The sequence below is a fragment of the Polistes fuscatus genome, unplaced genomic scaffold, assembly GCF_010416935.1.
Source record: "Polistes fuscatus isolate 324 unplaced genomic scaffold, CU_Pfus_HIC Scaffold8, whole genome shotgun sequence".
Classification (NCBI taxonomy): domain Eukaryota; kingdom Metazoa; phylum Arthropoda; class Insecta; order Hymenoptera; family Vespidae; genus Polistes; species Polistes fuscatus.
In genome coordinates this window covers 5041769-5065506 of record NW_025113162.1, presented here as the reverse complement: position 1 = coordinate 5065506, position 23738 = coordinate 5041769, and the positions used below count along the sequence as shown (strand labels likewise).

General features: G+C 32.6%; 1 protein-coding gene across 1 annotated transcript in view; it reads left to right on the top strand.

Annotated features, from left to right (window-relative positions):
* LOC122524787 (zwei Ig domain protein zig-8) overlaps positions 1 to 23738 on the top strand; it is a 269914-nt gene that overhangs the window by 16092 nt on the left and 230084 nt on the right. The window contains exon 2 of the mRNA XM_043647216.1: positions 2621 to 2781. Coding sequence (XP_043503151.1) covers positions 2621 to 2781 — 161 coding nt within the window. The remainder of the gene's footprint in view (positions 1 to 2620; positions 2782 to 23738) is intronic.

The window sequence follows — 23738 nt, the reverse complement described above, 5'->3', positions numbered from 1 at the left end:
TATAAATTAGATGGGACAAGAGAGTATTTTCTTCAATAAAATTTGTAATTTATAGATCGATATTAAAATGATCGAATTAATTATAAAAATGGAAAAGTTAAATGTATTGATCTCGTAAATCATTCTGTTTTATTTATTCCACGGATTATGGGATTGTGGTTCGTGAGCAGTGAACGTAAACTCTGTCTATATCTGTTTGAAGATTAGAGGAGACGGAGGCTGTGAGCGAGACTTAGAGGAAGGGAAATAGAGTCCGTGTGATCATTAGCCGTTCTCTGAAGCCAATCGGGTACCGTAAACAAGCTATTTAGCTTTCCACCCTGATTACGTATCACGTACGACGATGTAACATAACGTTTACAGAAAATCTTTAACAACCAGTGTTCTATAATAAATATTTTCACGTGCCGTTTAATCTCGTCTCTCGTCAAATTCAATCTTTCCACGTATTACGATGAAACAAATCTTTCCGATTTCATCCTAATTTTTCTTCCCGATCTATCGGCGAGCTATAAATTATCAAATTATCTTTGTCCACTTTGTAACGACTTTAATTATGTAATTAGCGTTTTAAATATTCTTTTCGAACGTTCGCGTGGACTACCACCAACTTCTTCAATTTCTTTTTAAAGATAATTGAATATCCTCGACTGGACAGGTAAGAGTTAGATATTCGGTTTTGATGATAAACACGTGGCGATTATAAAATTCGAAAGAATCACGTGGATCGTTCGAAATCGTGACAATGAAAGGCTCCACGTGACCAATTTACCGTTCAGGAAAACGATCGCGGTAGCAGGCACTTGATTATCTTCCGTAATAGCGAGGTATCCCGACAACTTGATATCGCATTCGTGGATGTGCATCCACCAGTACCATTTCTAAATTGACCGGAAGCGTATCTCCGTAGAAGCAAGTGTACGTGACAGCATTGAAAGGGATCTCGTATTAGATGTCTTGTATAACACACAATGAGGGAGTCCTTGTCTACGATACCGATTCAAGTACACGTTGCAGTACACGGTTGAATGATCATTGTCTATCGTAAGTAATGATCAATAATTATTTAACAATTAGAATTGTCAATCTTTATCGTAATTCGGTTTGATAAATTTGAAAGATCTTGGATTTTCAAGACGAATCGAATTCATTATTCGTGGTCTTCCTTCGAAACCTTTAACGAGGCTCTTTTTTCTTTTCCTCGTAAATCTCAAAGCATCCTCTCAGCATATTCCGTCTTCTTTATCAAGGTATATTAAATATCGCAAACAAAAAAATAGAAGGTTAACACAGGTAAATCGGAGCAATCGCAGTGCCTTGATATTAATTCAATTCAATGTCCTGAATAGGCGGCCTCTTTAATCCACTTTACCCTCCATTTCCAATTAGGTAAAATCTCCTTCAGGGATTGCGGCCCACCGATGCTTGAAACTCGAATGTTACTCAGAATCACTTAGGCTGAGAGTAGTGTAATGTCGAAGGAGTTCTCTCTCCCTCTCTCTCACTCTCTTCTTCTTTTTTTTTACTTTCCCATTTACAGTTTGGTAACTGTGCTAAACAAATCCGAGTATTTCCATTTGGTGAAAAGTAGTCACGAGGATTGTTTACAAAAAAATCTGTTTCTTTTTTCGATCGGTATAGTTAATGGCACAAGGTCTCAGGAATAACATTCCAAAAATATATTCATTTTTCGTTAATTCATCAGAGATCTCTTAGAACGGAACGTCATTTTCTGTTTGATAAGTCGTAAATCTTGGCAAAAGTACGAAGAATTCGTAGGGTATCCCTCTGTTTCCTTTGAAATCTCTTAAAGAATCTTAAGAAGTTGTTAAAATGGATTACCTTTTATTCCAAGGTCAATACCATTAGCAAAGGGGTGACATTTTCACGGGACTAGCGAAATTACGGTAAGAGCAAAGGCCTCCTAGCTGTAATTTGAGTCGCTTTTCTCTTCCTATCCTTTGATTGAGAGTGAGAGCTTGGATCAATCTGTCGTTGATATCTTGGGTCACGAATGGGCGCCGAGTACCACGGACATCCAGTTCGGATATCGGCAATCAATAACGAAATAGAGAGCACCGCTTGTCATCCAAGTCTGGACTATTCTCACGGACGCAACTCACAATGGTCGATACATATCGCAATGCGGAGTCTGAATCCTAAATCCTGTGGTCGTCCAAGTCGATGATCACAGCCGGCTTTGAAAACGTCCGACGTTTAACGACCGACACTTTCGACATACATATATATATATATATATATAATACACATGTGTGTGTATACGATACGTAATCTGTTATCTAAAGCTTGAAAGCCATATTTATCCACATAGAAGCTACGAATATCGTAATACCAAACCTGGTATGCTCTTACAGACATATTCTATTTTATTGTACAATATTATACATTTATATAAGAACGGATTTATGTCATATCGGATTGTTCATAAAGTCGTGTCGATTTATGAATATAAATTTATAACATAGAAATGTGTTATCTTTATATCAAATGTTTTTCATTCAAAATTGTTACGAACTTTTATTGAGGACAAGCCAATGAAAAAAAAAACATAGGTCAATCTCAAAAAGTATGATCTAAGCCAAAATGTTTTCGTTTTCAGGTACTTTTGCTCGCGATCAAAAACTTGTTGAAAGTGTCACGGGGAATCATAACATCAGTGGTGCACCGAGTTTCGATTTGAACGTTCCACGGAACGTGACAACGGCCGTAGGACAAACGGCCTTTCTTCATTGTCGAGTACATCACATGGGCGACAAGGAGGTAAAAGATTAACATTTTTTGTTTCTATTTTTCGTCTTGGGTATTAATTAAACGAGATATTCAAGTTGCTTTGAAGGTTTAACTAGAGGTTACAGGTTATTCCGGTTTTTCTTTTTTCCCCTTTTGTAATTTCTTAATAGCGTTTATCTCAAAAAACTTTGATGGCTTTAACAAGAGAGAGAGTTATGGCTATGGTGGTGGTGTTCGAGTCATCGTAACGCTGTCTCGCGGTTTTTAGGTTGGATCCGTTAATAGAATATGCATGCGGCTTGGTTAAAGAGTTAAACGGACTTAAATCTACGATGAATTCTGTCAGGAACAAGTTTCTTCATCTTTTTTGTCCAAACTAGTTTTATGCATGAAACAGAACATTTTCAATCACAAGTTTGTACTATTTCGCCGTAGGTACTCTCCTTGCCTCGAATACTCGAAGAATAATAATGAAATATCAACTGTGAGTACTGTTAGACGATGCTACGGCAAAATCAGTATTCCAATGGGAACTCGTATATAAAAATACATATATATATATATATCTAGGTATATATGTGCATACAAAGAACGAATCACGAGAAACGGGGCGTCGAAATGTCTCTTCTGAATTCGAGGATGCGGAAAAACGTGTGCGACTAAATTTAAATAGTCTCGAATGGCAAACTCCAGAAGAGTTGTACATAGGTATGTATGTACGTATCTTATTCGTAAGAAGATTTAGTTATCTCCAACTTCTTCGAGTTATTAGATTCTCCGATACTTTATACTGATATAGTATCTATATAGTTGTTATGAGAGAATATTGTCAAGCACATGACACAGCTGGTAGATAGTATATTTAAATAATTTCGTTAATAGACCGTGATGTTTGAAAAAACCGTGTATCGATCGTACTCGTTTTTCTGCCTATTTATTTTCTTTTTTTTTTCGTTTCGTTAAATAAGGAAGTGCATTCGAAGCAGCACTTGGAACTGTCACGATAACCTCGTTTGCTTTAGAAAAAAATCGAATAATTTGATTCGTATCAACGTTTTCAATTTTTCGAACATCAAAGAGAAGTCCCGTTTTCGATAGGATTCATATCTATCAATATTTTTGACCTATAGTGAAATATATAACTTTCTTATGAATTTTGAAAAAGAAAAAGCCACGTCGTTATTAATCGGGAAATACACCGAGGAAATACGTTCGTGTTGTCGGAAGTAAAAGCAGCGAATATTTAATCACGTCGACTCAATAAATTGCCGGTAGTTAGAGCGTATTTTCGTTTCGATAATCACCGGCTCGATTTGCTGGCACAACAGGAGGAGTTTCCACAAATCGCGAGAACGAAATATTCGACGAATCGATTAGCCAAACCGTTATAATGTTCCGAATGAAATTTCAACGGACTTTACGCGTAAGAGATTTCGCGATATCAATAAGCTCATTTTGAAAGTTCATTATAATAATCGATAAACATTAATTTATATCATTTATTTATTTATATACGTTTATATATTAAATATAAATGAAACAAGATGAGAGAGACAGAATTTCGATTTTACAATTGGATTTTATTTATTTATTCGAATGTAATCTCGTATATACGATAATACCATTGAAATATTTTTGTGCAAATTTTTATCGGATTACAAATAAATATAATGATCGTATTTTAAAATTAAATTACAATGGTTAAAAGAAAAAAAAAAAGTTACTTTTCATCGTTAAATCACGCGATATTCGTATAACATCGAGCCACGTTGGCACGTTAAAGTACTTTAAAAACGACGTCCCGGGAAAGAAGTCTTGGTTTAAATCACAAAAGTTCATGTCCAGTTTTACGGTGTGATTTCCTTGGTGTTACTCGACGACAACCGAATCGTAATAAATTACAAGGAAGGTCGTAGTCCGTTACTTCTTGCGGTATGGTTTTGATCACCCCACTTTCTCATATATAAATGTGTTCCCAATGTTTGATTTAAACGGGATATTCGAGGAGTTTTTTCTCCTTCCCCTTTTTTAAGAGTTACAATTTGTGCAGATCTTACGATAGCCCATTTAAAATAACTTTGACAAATGTTATCCAATGTTTCCGAGATTCGATTTAATGTTAATCGTTTACTTTTACTTCTTATCTCGTACTTTTAAAAACGAACAAGAAATCCAACGTGTTAAAGTATATCGGGGTGCTTGAACAGCTAATCTTTTCTTTTTAAACCGAATAGCTAAGATTTGAATTTAACCGTAAAGAACTTTACTCTCTTCTTCTATCTTAAGACAATCCTTTGGAATCCTTAACGAATATGCTCAACTTTTTAAAGTCAATACAGATTTTATAAAATCGTTTAAAGATTGGCCGATGAGATTTGACTAAAAAGTCTCTCTTTCTCTCTCTCTCTCATTCTCTCTTTAGTTCCTATCAGATTTTTCTTTTCTTTGAATTATTTGTTGAAAACACGAGCTTTAATAATATTATTATCTTTGTTGATTCGCGATTTCTAGATCTCACGAACAACGTTTCATTTTAATCCAATTTCTTTTCTTCTTAGTTGTTCGACTGACTTTAAGCTTCGTGCCATTCATATTTTGGAAGACGTATGTTCTCCATAGTTAGCCACTCGTGCAACTTGTAGCAGGCTATTAAAGCTCCAAGAAATATGGAGCCCCAACGGTGGCCTTTTAGGCGAGCCTTTTACTTTCCCACGTCGGATAAAACTTTTTTTTTCTTTTTTCTTTTTTTATTCCTCCTCTTCTTCTTATTCTTCTTCTTCTTCGAACTGCTGCACGAATACTCTAAAAAGAAATAAAGAAAGAAAGAGAGAGAAAAGAAGATCCTATGGAGCTATTCTTTTCGACCTTATCTGAACTTTCTTTTATCCTACTCCTCTTCTTTTTCCCTTATTTTTTTTTTTTTTTAACCGAATCACCTATTACAAGTCTCCCACCAAAAAAAATGTTACACCGTATAAACGTTCTTGATAAAAGAAAAGAAAGATTTGAGAGAGAGAGAGAAATAGAGATAGAGAGAAGGAAGAAAAATTCATAGTCGACTTAAAACGTTGACAGACTTTTTATTATGAAAAATTTCTCACAGAATGTCCATCGTACCGTTAAAATTAAATATAATATATATACATATACGTATATGTATATATGTATGTATATAGTACAGGTGAGGTCTTTATCGTGTCTCTACCTAGCTGCATATTGTAGAATAAACTTCATCGTAGGGTCCTCGTTACATTCAAAAACACGGCACTAATTTAAAGCTCGGGTTTTACCTCTACCGCAAATAAATCGTCGTAAATTTTCTCTCACCGACCGGAAACAAAACGGAACGCTAAACGTTTTGAAGTGTGTCGTCCCGTTCGTATAATTACCGGTAGTAGAACGCAGGTGCGACATTGTGGAAAATACACGTGTACGTACGTATGTACAGGTACGCGTGGCACGGTGTTACTTTTGCAAAATTACGATAGATTCATTTTATAACAAAATTATTTTTTTCTATTTTCTTACGAACGTAAATTAACAATAACGAAGAAGATAATAAAATTACTTACTAATTAGTGCAATTCATTGCTTTTTCTTTTTTCCTTTTATTTTTCTATTTTTCCTTTTCTAATTTTCTTTATTCGAATTTCTTTTATATTTTTTTGTTTTCTCCTTTCTCTTTTATCTTTACTATGAAGTATCGACTCGACGATTAAATTCTCATTTGATCCTCCTTCCGCTCGATCTTTTTATTTTTATCTATATACCTACGTATGTCTATCTCTATCTCTTTTCCTTTTTTTCTTTTTTCCTTTTTTTTTCCCCGTTCGAAAGAAAGAAGCGCGCGAGTAATTATGAAACGAGCGAGGGGAAATAATGGACGAACATTCTTGCGGCCAACCGCAAATAAAGTTCCCTCGGAAATCGAGGCAGTCAGTATAAAACGCGTTCCAGTTTAGCATGCCGGTTATTTAAAATTCGATTTGGAATAAAATATTTGTGAGAATTATGTAGATATAATTTTATACACATACATATATATATATATATATGTATATTGAGATCACTGTTAGATACGATCCGATCTCGGCAGATTTAATTGAATATTTCGAATTTCAGATCGACCTTCGATAATCGCGATTCAATCGTGCATTCGATAACGATTCCACTAACACCCCCACCCACCCCCCACCTCTCCGTATCCTTCTTTCTTTCTTTCTTTCTTTTTTCTACATCTCGCTTCCTCTTTAATTTGCTATCCCACTTTTTCTTCTATGCACCAAGAATAAATTATATATTCCGATATGACAAAAAAAAAAGAAAAAGAAGATAAAAAGATAAAAAGCCAGGAGAAAGACCTGGTTGAGTTTAATCCGCGCAATTGCCTTCCCGATGCCACGCCATTTTGCCCGTTCGTTCGTTCGTTCGTTCGTTCGTTCGTTTACCGGACGGCCGTTTTCCAATTTCGTTCTACCTTTTCTTTTATACTTATTTATTTCAACCGTTTATAGCATCGTAATTTGTGCTACAAAGGGAGAACCTTGCGGCTTGCAACGTAAGAGGGGGTTCGAGGGGAGAGGAAAAGAGAAGAGAAGAGAAGAGAAGAGAAGAGAACTCTGAACGGCACTGTAAACTTTGTTGTTGAGAAAAAAAAAGTAGGATGGGCAAAGTGGAGCGAAAATGAAAAGTATCAGAGGTGGAGGTGATTCTACTGGTGGTGTAAGAATAAACAATATTGATCGGATAACAAATCGATCGGAACGATGCAATAGCGAGACGAAGAAGAAGAACGAAAAAGGGGGGAGAGAGAGAGAGAGAGGAAAAAAAACTTGTTTAAAAAAGTAATCTATATGTTACGTGTTCTTTTATACGATTACTATTTGTTTTTTTCTGACGTAAATACGTGTATAGTTAACTGTGTCTAGTATGGAATATCAAAACTTAGAGGATTTGTTTGATTTTCTTTTGCAAATAAAATTTGTTTTTTAAAACGCGAAAATATTAATAAATACATAAAAGATTAAATATCTTGAAGTTGTGGTAACAAAATGTAAAGAAAGTCAAAAATTGCGAGAGTTGAAGAATATAGTAGCAGGTAATATAAAACATATAGGAAATGTGTAGAAAGAAAACTGAGAAATGTTGATGTTTGATAAATATAATTGTTTTCTGTTGAAAACAAAATATTTCGCTTGGTACTCGATAGTTTGCGTTGTTTACTTTCTGAGATATTGCAGTGCTCCATATTAGATGCTGTTCTATATTAAGTGCAGTTATCTTAAATGTATATACACATATATATATATATTTGTTCAATAGTTTTGAGTTATTGTTTGCTTGTAACTTGTAATTAGCGATAGTCGTAGGGATTTTAACGACGCTTTAATGAATGTTATTTACAGTTAGTACTTTAATAGCAAACGATAATGGTCGTTGATCGATATATAAAAAATACTAATTAATCATTAGACACGATATTCTATAGTAGTCGTAGTGTCGCGTTGGTTGCTTTAGCTTCTGTGTACCGAGAGTACATATCTTCCAATGGCACATACATAGTGCATCCAGGTGTAGTCTGAAAAGCATGTAGGTCAAGCTAACAATGCCCATCGTGCACACACAAGAGAAGCCCGAGTGTCGTTGCTTTATAGCTAGACCGGTGACATCGGTTTTTTAAAATATTGCTCCTCGTGGACCGGCTGATTGCGCTACCATGCTATGTTTCTTAACAACAAAAACTTCCTGGATTTACGGTGAAACGGTTTGTGTATTAAAGCTAGTGTAATTGAAATGAGAAAAAAGGGGGAAGATAAATATGGAAAGAGAAAAATAGGGAAAGATGAAGAATCGAACATCGATGATTTTACGGTAACAGAATACAGAAAGTTTTGTGTTCCTTTTTATTTGAATAGTATTTCAAATTCAATATTCATTCTATCTCTTTGTCGAATATATATAAAATAAAAAACATCTTAGTCTCTTTCTCTCTTTCTCTCTCTCTCTCTGTTTCTCACACGATGACATATTTCGTTTATTTGATAAAAAAAAAAATGAAAGACAATATCAAGATTCTTTTTGTTCATGGGCAATTAAGCGATGATGATAAGAGCCGAGGTTAACGAGGCACGATCCTCGTCGCAGCCTAAAAAATGATTTACACCGGTGACACCACGAGTATTCTTTTCTCTCTTTTTTCTCTTTTTTTAAGGTTTTTCAAGCTTATAAATAAAAATGAGGAGTATAAGTTGGAAAAGGTGATTGTTCATTCACGCCAAAGTTACGCGCCGCCGAACACGATTCACTGTGACGTATTGAAAGTGGTGGTGCGGGGGTGGCTCTTGAAACAAAGAAACGTGGGGGTTATTGCTAAAGTATTTTTCTTCGGGTAAAGCTTCTCCCTGGCTTCATTCCAATGTTGAGCGTGAGTTAACAAAATGGGTCGCTAGTGAGTCGTCCGAGTAGATCCGAATTTTTGCTTCTTCTTCTTCTTCTTCTTCGTATTCTCATTCTTATTCTTATTCTTCCTATTCTTATATTTCTTATCTTTTTTTTTTATTTTTCCATCCCTACTATTTCGGAAATAATGACTGTTACTTACGAACGTTTACTTCAATAAATAAAAGCTACTCTCCGTTGTGATCTTCCATGTATCCATTATTTTTATTTATCAAGGGTACATGATTATTTCAATGCTGACGAGAAATCGATGAAAAAAGTAAAAAAAAGAAGCTGTTCCATTTCCTGCGTACAATATTTCTATACAGATACATCCTATACATATACATCCATACATAACATATTAAACTTATACTTTTACTGTATGTCCAATCCGATTATAAATTCATGCTCTCAATCCGATTATTGATTCAGGTTCAATGATATTTTGTTGGTTGCGTTGGACACAGATTTCATATTTTTCTTTTTTACATGAACGGACTGTAGAATACATTCAAGTATGAAGATCACAAAGAAGACTTTATTTTTTTTCCAAATATTTTCTATGTTATCTCAACATTCATTCTAATTTAAAAAAACCAAAAAAAAAAAAGAGAAAACGTATTCAAACTAATAGCTGTAATATCAAAAGTTATTGATACGAGTTTAATATATTTCCGCGATTCAAATCTTTTTGTACCCGGGAAATAAAACAAATAATACAAAGAACGAAAGCGTAGAAGTTCATTTTAAGGAATCCAAAGAAAGGGTTGGGAATTCGAAAGAAAGTGGTCTCTCACAGATTTATTTACATCCGAACGAGCTTCCATTTTCTTCGATTTCTTACTCTTTAACTCGACTTCCTATTTCTTCATACTCCTTCCTTTCGCTTTAGCTAGTCTGTTTCCGCCGTTAAATCTATAGATAGATACCGAATAGTCGTGCAGCGATATCATCGATTTGTTTATCACGAAGTAGTCCCGTAAATGCGAATGAAAATACGCGAATTGCATTTTCTTCTAGACTACGACATACCTCGATATCGAGTTACTTCCCCTACCTCTTTCCTCCTCCCAACCTACCCCACCTATCCCATTTCTGGGTTTCACCGATTCCAATGTGAGTAACCAATCCTCTCAAATTCCTAATCTATATATCACGTGGGAACAAACAAGGAATTAAAGTAAGCGAACTAAAGCTTCTCTTCGGTACCAAGTTTGCTATAGTTTCTACTGATGCTTTACTATTTCATGTGATCAACCCCCCCGAGGGACAACGAATCTTTTTCACCTTCACTTAACGACTCCAGATTTATACAGCGCACTCGTTAATTGCAAGCTCCGTAGGTTAAAGTTTACGTAAATGGGAAAAAGAGTAAGGAAAATCCTATTTCTGATTCTATGGTACATTTACAACTAAATTGTTACTTCCCATAGGAACCTTAGTCCACCCAATGGGGACCTGGTCAAATGTTTGTGTGGTGGGTGTGTGGTGGTGGTGGTGGTGGCGCTGTGTGTATGGTGATAGTGGTTCTTAGTTATTTACTTATTTACTTATCTACTTTCTTAGTTGCTTACTTATTTACGAATAATACAATAATTGACATTATTAAGACAAGTTTCATTCAATTAAACGATTTGGATAAGGAATGAACAAATGTTAAATGATAACGATAATTTGTTCTAATATAATTTGACATTTGTTGAATTATAATTTAGATTTGATTTTTATACCATTCTCATTTCCTTCTACTTATTGTCTTTAAAAGATTAAAGTAAAAAAAAAAAGAAACAAAAATTACAAGTAGAAATAAATTAAAAGTTGTATGCTATTCACTTTGGATATTTTTTGTTTCTGTTTTATTAATTCGAAGTTAATCATTTTTTCTTTCGCATAATTTTGAAGAATAAAAGATATATGATTATTTTATAAATAAATATTAAATTTTGTTAAAAAAGGCATCGGATTAATTTCTACACATAATATTCATTTAAATCAACTAATTATAAGTATCCCAGTTTTTCAAAGATATGAATAATTTCCTCTATAAATTTTTAAAGTCGTACCAGTGCTGTACCGTTTGATTAACAGTTTCCTTTCCAAGCAGAGTTTGTATTCTTAAAAACGTAAAAATTACGTTAGTTATTGCTTATCTCTCTCTCTCTCTCTTTTTTGTTATATTTCTCAACAAAATGCATTTCATATTCAATAATATTTTGTTCGAATACTTTGCAAAGTTCTTCTTCTTTGTTTCATTTATTATACTTTCGTATTTTCTTCTTTTCCCTTACTCTATTCCCTTTCTCCTTTCTTTCTCGCCTTTCCTCATCTCTTTGTGCACAGAGCAATAACTCCTTTCTACGAATGTTTGCATACCACGATTTAACTGTATTTCTTAAACAATAGTTATTACTTTCGAACGGAGTTAAAATGTAAATAACGTAGGTTCTTAAATTAAACATTATTTTTCTTATCATTTTGATATTTTAAAAAATATTACGAAATCGTTAATTGACAATTAATTTATATATTACAAAACATTAATATTTGCATTAAAATAATAAATGTGCATCTAACGTTTACAATTTATTAGGAAAATACAAAAAAAAAAGAATAAAAAGAATCGTGCGTGGTTTTTACGGGCAAACAAAGTTAAAACTGAATGGAAAATTTCCTGTGGGAAAAATATCAATTGATTCGTATATACAGTGAGTGTGTCTCTTAAAATCGTAAAAACAGAATAATACAAAAAAATTACACATTCATTGATATACTTCGAATATTAAACAATTTCGATTTGATATTTTATTAGACGAAAATTTTCAATTCGAAATCGTTACTGGGGTAGGGATGATAAAACAAATGTATCTTGAATTAACAATGCTAAATATTGGTAGAGTATATTAGATTATTAGGAAATACTTTATATATTTGTTAATTAATCGATATTCTAGTTTGAAAGCATGAAATATTATTCGACGTACCGTCCTCTTCAAAATCTAACATTAAACTGACACGTTGTCCTCTGTGAAAGTTCTTTTATTAAATGTTGTTTATACGAATTTACCAAGGACTGCGCACGTGCGTATAGAAGAAATAACATTCGGAAAGTCATATAAATAACAGTCGACGTAAGAAATTTCAACGACTTTCATAGATGACAAAGAACTAGTCTAACGTTGGATTTCGAAGAGGACGGTACGTAGAGCTCATATTCCGTGCTTCTAAACTAGAATTTACATTTCCTTCGATTAATTATTAATTAATTAAGATATATAGAACACAGTACTATATTCTATTAATATCTCGAATTGTTTAAACTAAAATACATCCGTTTTAACGTTCCTGCCCAGTGACGAAGTCGAATTGAACATTTTCATTTAATAAAATATCAGATCGAAATTGTTTAATATTCCAATTATATTATTATAGATACTATGTCATTTTTAAACAAATAACTATCGATCGATGTATTTTATACATTTACATACTACAACATTAGATTCTTCCATAATTTCATTCAACTGCAGATCGATTGTGGGTATTATTTCAGTCTCTCTCTCTCTCTTCTTTTCATTTCACATCGTTTAAAAAATATTCCATTGCTTTTTCTGATAAAATTATGACAATTTTCTAAATATCGCATTAAAGTTATCAATATTCTGTTTATTAATAATAATTCATTAAAAAATAATCAATAAACGTTGAAGGTTAATAATTATGTAAAGAACGATATATTATATTAAACAGCGATAAATAATTATAATTAGAAAGCTTCAGGTGATTTAATTATATCTATTTGTATTGTCGAACGCAAACTAAATACGAAACGTTGTTTCTGTCGTCCAACGAAGCCCGAATTACAGTCGGATGCATTTCGTAAAAATATGTACATAAATTGTCAGGGATTTGGTATTTACCTCTACCATGCTACTACCACCTCATTCCATTCCATCCCTACCATTATCCACGGATTTGCGCATACCCGCGACGAGACTTTCCAGTTCGAACTCGGCTATCGTCAGGATGCAGGATGCTCGTTCACTTTGAAGACTTTTAGTTACGACCGATCGCAGTTATGTTTCCCTTAGTTATATTTTCTCTATCTTTCTCTCTCTCTCTCTTTTTCTCTCTTTTTTTTCCCTTATATTTTTATTAATAAACTCTACGAAAAAGGAATGATACATAAAAATATTTCTATACGTGTTTTGATGAAATATTCGAAAATTTAGTTTCACGAGAGAAATATATATATATATAAAAGGATGGACATATAGAAAAACGAAATGAAATTCGAATCTTGTATTTCTTCTATTGATATAAATCCAAAAAAACAGAAGAGAAAAAGGTATGTTATAAATAAATGGAGGTAAAAGAAAGGTAGAGAAACGAATAACAAAAAAAATATAAAAGAAACAATATATTTTTATTCGATATTTTTCTTGTCAACGAAAATCACAAAATTTCGCATTCCTTGCATCGCGAGTAAAAAGAAAAAACAGCAATAAATAAAAGGAAGAGAGAGAGAGATTCATAAAAATCGATGAAATTTTCGGAATAACGTCGGTGATAAGGAATGTCTCTAACAATAAAGGTTTAAAAGATGGTTTGCGAGTTGGATGAAAGATGGTTCGAGAGTATGGCATCGAGAATAAAGCTAGAGAAGTGCAGTGAATGGATTGTATGTACCAATGAAAGCCTTTATGAGGTTGATAGAGCGAATCGGAAGGTGAACTGCAATCGCAAGAGAAGAGCACAAAGCACGGATGAAGAGTTGACAAGCAGAAGATTTCTCGCGTATTACGATAGGCCAAAGGGAATAGTTTCGTTCATTTACTCTCTGACGTGACGAGTCTCCTGAGATAGTTAGTTCCATATTAGCATTAAATTCTTGGAAGTATTAATATCGATTTTATCGTTGAAATTATCCTACGAAAGTTTAAATTAAACCACGTCAAACAACGAACGATTCAAACAAAAATACTTATGTTCGTGTTTTAAACAATATGATTATTTATTTTTATTTTATTTTTTTGTTATTTTATTATTGTGTTTACATGGCTTTCCAAAAGTTGAGCATGTGTGAAACGAAAATTTTATTTGTAATAAATAGAAATTAGATAATATAAAGAATAATCTAATTAAAATTGATTAATATTCAAAAATATGTTAATAAGTATGTAATGTTTAAACCAGTACATATGTGTTTAAACAATCTAAAATATAAAGAGATTGCATTAGAATATTAAAATAATTGTTAAATAATCGATAGGAATGTCTATTGTTGTCTAAAAGATCGGAATATATGATCTATGTACCGTCCCCTTCGAAATCCACCGTTGAAATGAGACGTTGTCCTCTATGAAAGTACTTTTATTAAATGTTGTTTATAAGACCTTCCAAACGTTACGCATGTGTATAAAGGGTGTCATACATCTAATACATAATCTTTAAGATTATAACGTTCTTATTTTAGTATTCTTTTAATTTTTATGTAATTGTTTAAACTAATGTACATTTGTTTTAACGTTCCTGCGCAGTGATGACTTCGAGAGATAAAATTTTCATCTAAAAGAATATTACATCGAAATTATTTAATATTTAAAGTATTTTAGTACGTATTTAATGCTTATACTAGTACATATATGTTAAAACAATCTGAAATATAAAGAGAGTGTATTAAAGTATTAAAATAATTGTTAATTAATCGAAGAAATTGTATATTGTTGTCTAGAAGCTCGGAGAAAACAATCTACGTACCGTCCTCTTTGAAATTCGCCGCTGAAATGAGTCATTGTTCTCTACAAAATTACTTTTATTAAATGTTGTTTATATGACTTTCCGAACGTTGCGCATGTGTATAAAGGGAATAATGCACCTAATCAATAAAATTTAAGATAAGAACTTTGATCAATATTCAAAGTATTTCATATAACACAATGAATTAATAAGAAAATAATTATATCGATAGAAAATTTATTACAAATTTATTATTTTTAATGTTATTTTAAAATAATAATAATACAGTTTGACGCGTCTATTTTAAATTGTAGGACAATTTGATATATTATTATATATAAACTGATAAACAAATGTGTTCTTATTTCGATCCATTAAATAATAGAAATAATAATTAATACGACAAATTCTTAACGTTATAATTATTTTCAATCAGAACGAGATAAACTCGCGATAACAATCGTTATGGTTCATTGCCAGTCTCTAGAGATTCATGTAAAATTTCGAAAGTACATATATCAGGTAGAGGGTTGGTAGTCGTAATGAATAGTTTCAAAATAGAGGTTGAAATATTAGCATAATTATTTTTCTCTCCTGGTAGAGCTCATAAATTTGTAATGATTTATGAGAGTCACGTTGTCGTTTACCCACGTCGTCGTAGTCGTAGTCGTCGTCGACGTCGTCGTCGTCGTCGTCGTCATCGTCGTTGTAGTAGTCGTCGTTTGGATTTACAGTTTGGGTATAACGTATAACGTGGGCAAAACATTGTAATAAATCATTATCATTGAGCATCTGCGTTGTGTTCCGTTACGAGTCCGTGCGTGTTTTACGTGGAATCGCGATACCCTGGTCACATGGTAGACAAAGAGAAGGGCGAGGTTTGCAAACGAGCTATTTCGGTTCTCATTCGGTTCGTACAGGATCCACGAAGCCCATCCTCCTATGATCTAACGCACAAGTAGATTTGTCATGTTTACGTGAGCCCGGTGTACCGGGCTATGGATCAAAGCTATCGTCGCGTTGTCCACTATCGACTCGTTCTTGGTAATTCTGCACGGAGACAACGTGTGCCAACGTTACCCCAGGACAATCAATTGTCTGTTGCCTCTCCTGTAAAAGCCATTGTGACGCTAGCTCTTGCAGAAAGTCAAACGACGATGTACGAATCGTCGAACTAATGACAATAAGCGTTCAAACGCGTTGATCTATATAAAACTATTTCTTTCTCTATTTTATTTGTTCGTTTGTCGAATAAACGTAATTATAAACGCGAACGTTTAATAGTTCATTTTATCCCCCGGATCTAGTTCATTGATTTTATTGTTTATTTCGTTAAAAACATATCATTCGTTCTTTTTCCTAATTATTTATTTGTTTTTTGTTTTGTTTTCTTTTTGTTCTTTATACAATTCGTTAATACAAGTTTAGATTCGTGTAACTTTTCAAAAATAGAAACTACAAAGTAGCACAGTTTAAAACGTCGAGATTGCAATTTAACAAATTTCCTTTACTTTGCTTACCCCTTTTTTTTCTCTCCCCCGCGTTGTTATCTCGCAAACAACGTATTGAGCTTTTTAACGCGAAGCATCGCAAGGGAATTAATCACTGTCCGTACTTGCTAGTACGGTTTGGGAGGGGGCTACTTTTTTTTTCCCCTGACCTTTCATTCTATAGGTTGATGTAAAAAGGGTCGATATGATTTATTAATTTATCGATAAATACGTTTAAAGGGAATATCAAAAATGAAAGAAAAAAAAAAAAAGAAAAAAGATAAAAAGTGATAAAAGAATAGCTGAAAATTATGTTTGCGTTATTTAAATGCATCTACTTTTTATCTATTTTTGTATTTATTCGTTTAAACTACGAGTGAGCTAAGATATACGTTCTTTATGGTTACTTGTGTTATTGTTAAAAACATCACGTTGATGCACTAATATAATCGTATATTTTGAGGTGAGTAAAATTCATATCTCGCGGATGTTGCTACCTTTGGTAAATTGAATACACGAGAAGGAAAGATCATAGGTGCGTGTAGATGATTCGCGATGTATGAATATTCGTTAGATTTATCGAGTTTTTTTTCGATATGACCGTATCTTTTTTTTTCCCGCTTCCCCCTCTTCCTTTTTTTTCGAGCGATTACAAAAGCGAAGTTTACGAGTATGTACGATCCAGTACGATACCTATATACATACATACATTCATATTCACATTCACCATTTACATTCACACACATATATATATATAGTTCGGACATATATATCGTGCTATTTCGTGAAGTCCTCATGTAACAGCTGCTAAAGCTTCGTTCGTCGGTCAGGAAAGCGAAACAGAAGTTTGTTTTTTTTCGCTTTTACCGAATTGCTTTGTTGCAGACTGCTACTGTCACTCATGACTTTGGATGAGATATATATATATATATATCTATCTACGCATACGAATTCTATATACGTTACATATTTCCATATAGAAGTAACTTTTGCCGATTTGGTCTTTCACGAGATTTTACTGTTTTTCTCTCGTAAGTTTTAACGAACAACAGCTTGCTTCCCAGTTCGTCGTAATCAACGATAAGAATAAGAAAAAATTGATTCGTAAATCATAAAAAAAAAAGGAGGAAGGTAAATAAAAACATTGGCTTCGCGTTGGAAAAAGAACAATAAGGGGCGTAATAAAATTTCGAAAAAAATTGGTCGAATAAATACGAAGCAGCTCAAAAATGTATAGGAAGTATTCACTTCGTTGATTCAATTCACGTTGATGATAGTAATGTTGGTACGGGACCCGGATGTGAAACTAATTAACGTTTTCAAAGGCTCAAATCGTACTAGTGGATCATTCGGCCACGATCAGTATTATGTTGTACAACATCAAACTAATGAATGATTTAAATTTAGCTCTTTACTTTTATCTAACTAAAATATTTTCCTTTGGAATTGTTTGATGAAATAATTAAATTCTATAGGTGTAACCAATGTCAATTTCGTTATAATACGTAGTTAGCTACCTCATTCGTTGGATACTATATTTCATTTCGATTAATTTCAAAACGATACCACGAGTTCGAGCGAAATGTAAAAAATGTATCGTCACACTGATAAAAATATAACTCTCTTTCTTCGATAATTTTTTTCTAATAAAATAATTAAATAAAAACGACGATACTCATAATATATTGAGATAACTATATGTTATTTGAAAATAATCGTATAATTATTGTAAAGAAAATTTCGTTAGAAATTCGAATCACATTTTAGTATTTAAAAAACCAATAATAATAGAAGGTAAACTAAAGCCCATTATATAAATGATAAATCGGATGAAACATTTTCCCTCGATGGACACGGTTGCGCTTAACGATTAAATACTCGGATTGATTAAACGCGCGAAGTGTTTTAACGAGTGCGCAGGTACGTACATTTAACAATTTGTTTGACCAGTTTAGACGAATCCGCGTCGAGGTATTCTTCCAATTTTGCGCATGAAAATGGAGTAATTGTTCGATTATTGGTTTTACGATCGATAAAAATATATATATAAAGCATAATATTCTATGTATTTATCGTGTATAATTGCATATACAAATACACGTCACGTGCATATACCTAAAATTTCGTAGAGACATATCGTTTATTTCGCAATTACTTTGTTATTCGTGTAAATAAATGATTTTTCAACGAAGGAAACGATCGGACATTTTTTTTGTAAACGTCGTATAATTGTTAACGGTCAAACGATTACAGAATAACGATCATTCGTTTTACGCAATGGTGCTTGCTTGCTTGCTTGCTTTTTATGTGTTTACTTTCAACGATCGATGTCAATTCATTTATCAGATAGTTCTTCATTAAAAAACACGGTTACTGTTGATCAAAACGTCATCGTTATTATTATTTTATTTTATATATTATATATAAATGAATTAAATAATGAAAGAGATATTTGGAAATTTCAATGTAACTTATAATTTCGCCGATTATTTTTATTTTCTTGTTTCTCTCTCTCTTTTTCTCTCTCTCTTCATTAAAATACGTTTACTCATTTTTATTATTTTCTCGATTATATTTCATCGGATTTTTTCTCTTTCTTTTTTTTTATTTTATTGTACTTAATAAATATCATTTAATATAGTTTCCTATTTAATTTTCTATCCATTTTTAAATCGAAAATAAGTTCATATATTTTTATTTTTCACGCCGATATAAACAGGAACATAATACAGATATATTATCGCATAACGTTCGGAAAGCTTTTACGAAAGGGGAAAAGGAAAAGAGGTAAATGTTAACGCTTATCCATCTTCGATCCCCCGAGGAAATTTCATTCATTTTCTTTTTCCTTTCTTTTCACTCTACACCCTTTCTTCCCCCTCCCCCTTCTCATCCCTTTTCACCCCACAAACGGTTGATTAATATCATCAAAGCGAGCCGAGGAAACAGCCGAAAATTGATTCGATCGCATTTTTCAATGTTCGAATTAAATTCACGAACGGAAGTTGGTATACTCGTGATCTCTTGCTCTTTTTTCTATATTTTTTTTTATTCTTTTTCTCGGGTGTTGGTATAGCAGGAAGGAAGGAAGGAAGAAGATAAAAAAAAAGGCATGTTATTTATGAAACACTCAGTAAAGTCATTAGTCTTATGGAAACTACTACCACTATCAAAACCAATGTGTATCTAGTTGATTCTATTCGAATACACATTGCCGTTGAAAACTTTCCAAAGTTAAACTCGTTTGAAATGCTTCAAAGCTTTTACTTCCTTCCCTTACTCTTTCCTAAACTATTAACCCTTTTTCTTCGACGCAGTTGTGAAATAAGGTGTTTTCTGTGAACGAAACTTATCCCTATTTAACTTTACTTTGACGTATTTACGTAGTACTTATGATACTCGATAAATTATTTCTATTTAAACGTTCATTTTGTTTTTTTTAATAACGCGCATATAAATTATTTTTCTTTAAAAGTGATATAATAATCGAATTTGGAATATAAGAATTAGTTTCGATTAGTTTTAGTTTAACATAAATGTTAAGTGTAATATCTTCGTGAAATCGTTAAGCATTTGAAATATTTAACTCGTGTTTGAAAATCTTAAATTTCAAGAACCTCGTGTTACCATTAGATTTGTAATAATCATTGAATATAATATAGTATTGAGTCATTGAATAATCATTTTTTTATTTTTCTTCCCTTTCATTTATTAATTTTATTAAATTAGATTTACTCGTCGTAGATTTTCTTTATGAAAATTCAAATCTTTTTATTTCTCAAACAAAGATAACGTCGTCAAAATTTTATTGTCCGTCGACTGATTTCTTTGTGATTATCCAGCGTGGAACTTTCCACCGTTTTTTGCGAAAACTTTATACATTCGAAGTTTGTCGTACCCGAGTATCTAAACGACGCTCACCAACGAGCCGTTGAAAACCAAGATACGCGAAAATGTTACGGTAAATTATCTTCGAAAAGTGCTCACATCAAAAAGTTCATGGAACAAGAATCTTTCGTCGTACAACGAAAACAAGTATGTATGGTATTTATGTATGCATGTACATTTTCTATCATCGTAACAATACGAAAACAACGGTTAGACGAAAGCACAGCGTTTCGTGGTGAAATTGTTTGATAATTATTTCATTGATAATTACAACTGGGATTTTGTTTGAAGTTTAGTTGTAATTTACAATGTTCATTAAAAGTATAATGAAAAGAAAATTGTTCTTTTGTCAACGTGTCTGTTTAATAGCGTGAAAATGTAATTATTTGAATATCCCAGTTATTCAATTAGTTTGGATAAGCGAGAATTCACTAAACAAATTGACAAATTACTAGTTTGTTAACACGATACATATCCTTGGGCTATTTGAAATAGTCTCTCGTTCAACGTGAATAAATGAGGGGTCATTCGAAATACGATTGAAACGAGGAAGAACGGTGAAGTAAAATATATGAACTACCATCAATTCGTAATGGTAATATACTATAATTTTTTGGTAATTTTTCGCGAAAATACGGAGAGATCATTAATAAATCGTGCGTTTACGGAGAGTAGAAATATAAACGATTATATTATATCATAAGTGTAAAAAATATTGCATCGAGATAATATTACGGTTATCGTTAAATTATGAAAATATTTTTTGTTGAAAATTGTTCCAACGTTTCAAATGATATTTTGTAACATCTTCTCTTTTTTTCTATTTTTTTCTTGATATTTTTCAAGTGTATCAAACCGATGTTGTCCTGTACTGCGAAATGATACACATCACTAAAATAGTGTGAAGTTTACAGAAGAATATTAAAAATTTGAAAAAATAGTATATAATATATATATATATGTGTACAAATGGTCTATGTGTTCAAACGTGTACCGAAATATTTGACTTTTTCAGCTCGTAACCGAGTTACTTTGTGAAGTAGATATATCTTATGTTAACGAAATGTACATCCAAAGTAAGTAAGAGAAATATTCGGATACTTTTTTAAATGAAATCACTTCTTTTTTTTTTTTCTTTTTTGAAATTAGGCAAAGAGTGCTCTGAATTTTTGAATAGATATGAATAAATTAGTATACTTTACCTATGCCCGAGGTATGTCTAGAATCAGAAAGAAATTCATTTTCTTTTCTTTGAAAACATTAATAAAAGATACACAAAGTAGATTCTTTTTATAATATTTTCTATTAAAAAAATTGCTCGGGTGTGCGATGTTTTTTCATCTGAAAACTAATCGTTAGAAATAACTTCTCGTGAATATTTTGTATCATCAATCACAAGAGAGAGGAAATCAGTTTAGAAAGATCTTATTTTAGATATGCTTGTTCGCACAAGTAAGTTAATATTGTTTGATCGTTATGTTGTTATCGATAATCTCGAGAATTAGAGTGAAAACGATAGAACGTATGACGAAGTTATGTACGTATATGAAGAAGAGAGAAAAGAGGAGGAGTGGTTATCGAGGAAAATACCTTATTGCGAATGCCGGAAATTCTTTGTAAGTGTAGCGGAAAAGGGCGTTATCCAAGTCCGTTTCGTAATGAGTTTAATGCAGAAGTTTCCGAGTTGCCATTCGTTTCCATTTAACACGGCCGGAAGATTCTTTAAAGTTCACCCGTGTGACCCCTCTATTCTTTACGTTGGATTATCTTAGTGGTGTGATACGTAACACCTAAATTTCTAGTTCGTATCGCATCAACTTTGTTCCAAAACCTAGTTCGAGTTACGTGGTCAAACATTATTCCAACGAATATTATATCTTATTCGTTCTTTAAAACGTTTATAAACCACCGAGAAATATAAAATATAATATTTAGATAAATTATCATCAATAATTTATCTTACGAAATTTCTTAGTTTTTCTTTTAAGTAAAAAAAAAGAAAAAGAAACATAAAGAATATCTCATTTGCCAATCTTTGTTGTTTTTTGTTTTACTTAATGGAAAAATCGATAATAAGTAAGAATAAAGAAAGAAAGGCAAAGAGAAATTAGAAAAGGTAGGAAGGAAATGGAAGTCGAGAAAAAGTCGGATTTATGACACTAATTGAAACTCGATTGTTAATTTAACTTTGATCGAAAGTTTTATCATGGTAGCGGGAGAGAAAGGATGATGGTGGTAGTGGTTGATGGTAGAGGGGAAGGCTAAGAAGAAGGGAGTCTAGTGTAGCACCAGAAACTTTAATTCACGGCCCGAATGGACCAAAAGTTTTCGCTTGGTGACGAATGGAAAGGAAGTATCCTCGAGACGAGATGAGAAGTTCAAGGAAGAAAACAAATTCGGGATCGAACGGTTGAAAGTAAAGAGAAATTCGGTGGGGGAAAGAGGTAGGTAGAGGGGGTGGGGGGACAACAGATTGACGGAAAAGACAGAAAGTTAAAGGATAAAAAGAGAGAAGGAATAAGAGTAGGATAGAGAGAGAGAGAGAGAAGGGAGTATTCCGGTGATGGTTATCCGAGTTAAAGGGGAATTGCAGTTGGAAATGCAAGTGTGACGCGGGAAATTGCGCTTTGCAACCGGCCGCAAAGGGTTTCCTTTCCAACTGCCATTCTGTAGCTTTATCGCGTCCACGCAGCTCTCGAGTTTTCAGGGAAGAAGAACCTAAATGCCACTTTATATACCACGAACAACAAGTAACTCCTTTTCTAACTTTCTCTCTCCTTTCACGTAATTACTATTCGAATATTTTGTTGCTTAATATCTATTCATTTTTATCGCTCTCTTATTTCTTCCCTCTTTGTCCTTTTTGTTTTTTATTCTCGATTAAATATATTTCATTCCGTAAATGTGCAACTATTTATTATTTTTAAACCCCTCAGCCACATTTCTATATACGAGAACGATTTATTATTTTTTATATTATTATATATTATAAATTAGATATATTATTAATTTTTTCCTAATGTTCATTATTTTAGATCTTTCATTTATACTACTTATTGTTCGTTTTAATACGTACGAGATTGTATTTATTATTTTTTCGTTCAATTTTTGTATTATATTGTATCGATATTTTCTTACGATTCATTCGTTTCTAAAGTAAAGTTTATTTTTCTTTTATTCTTTTTTTTCTTGATAAAGCTCTCAAGTATGGACAACGATAACGATAATCGATCGATTATATCGAAATAATTGTAAAGCTCTTCACCCGTTATCATGATCACACTTATAATCATACGTATTCGTAGTTAGTATAGTATTATATATCTCGAGTATGTATATATATACATAAGTGTATGTATATGTGCCTTAATAACGTTCCAGCCGTATAACGGATGAGTAAAAGAAAGAGAGAGAAGAAGGGGGAGAAAGAGA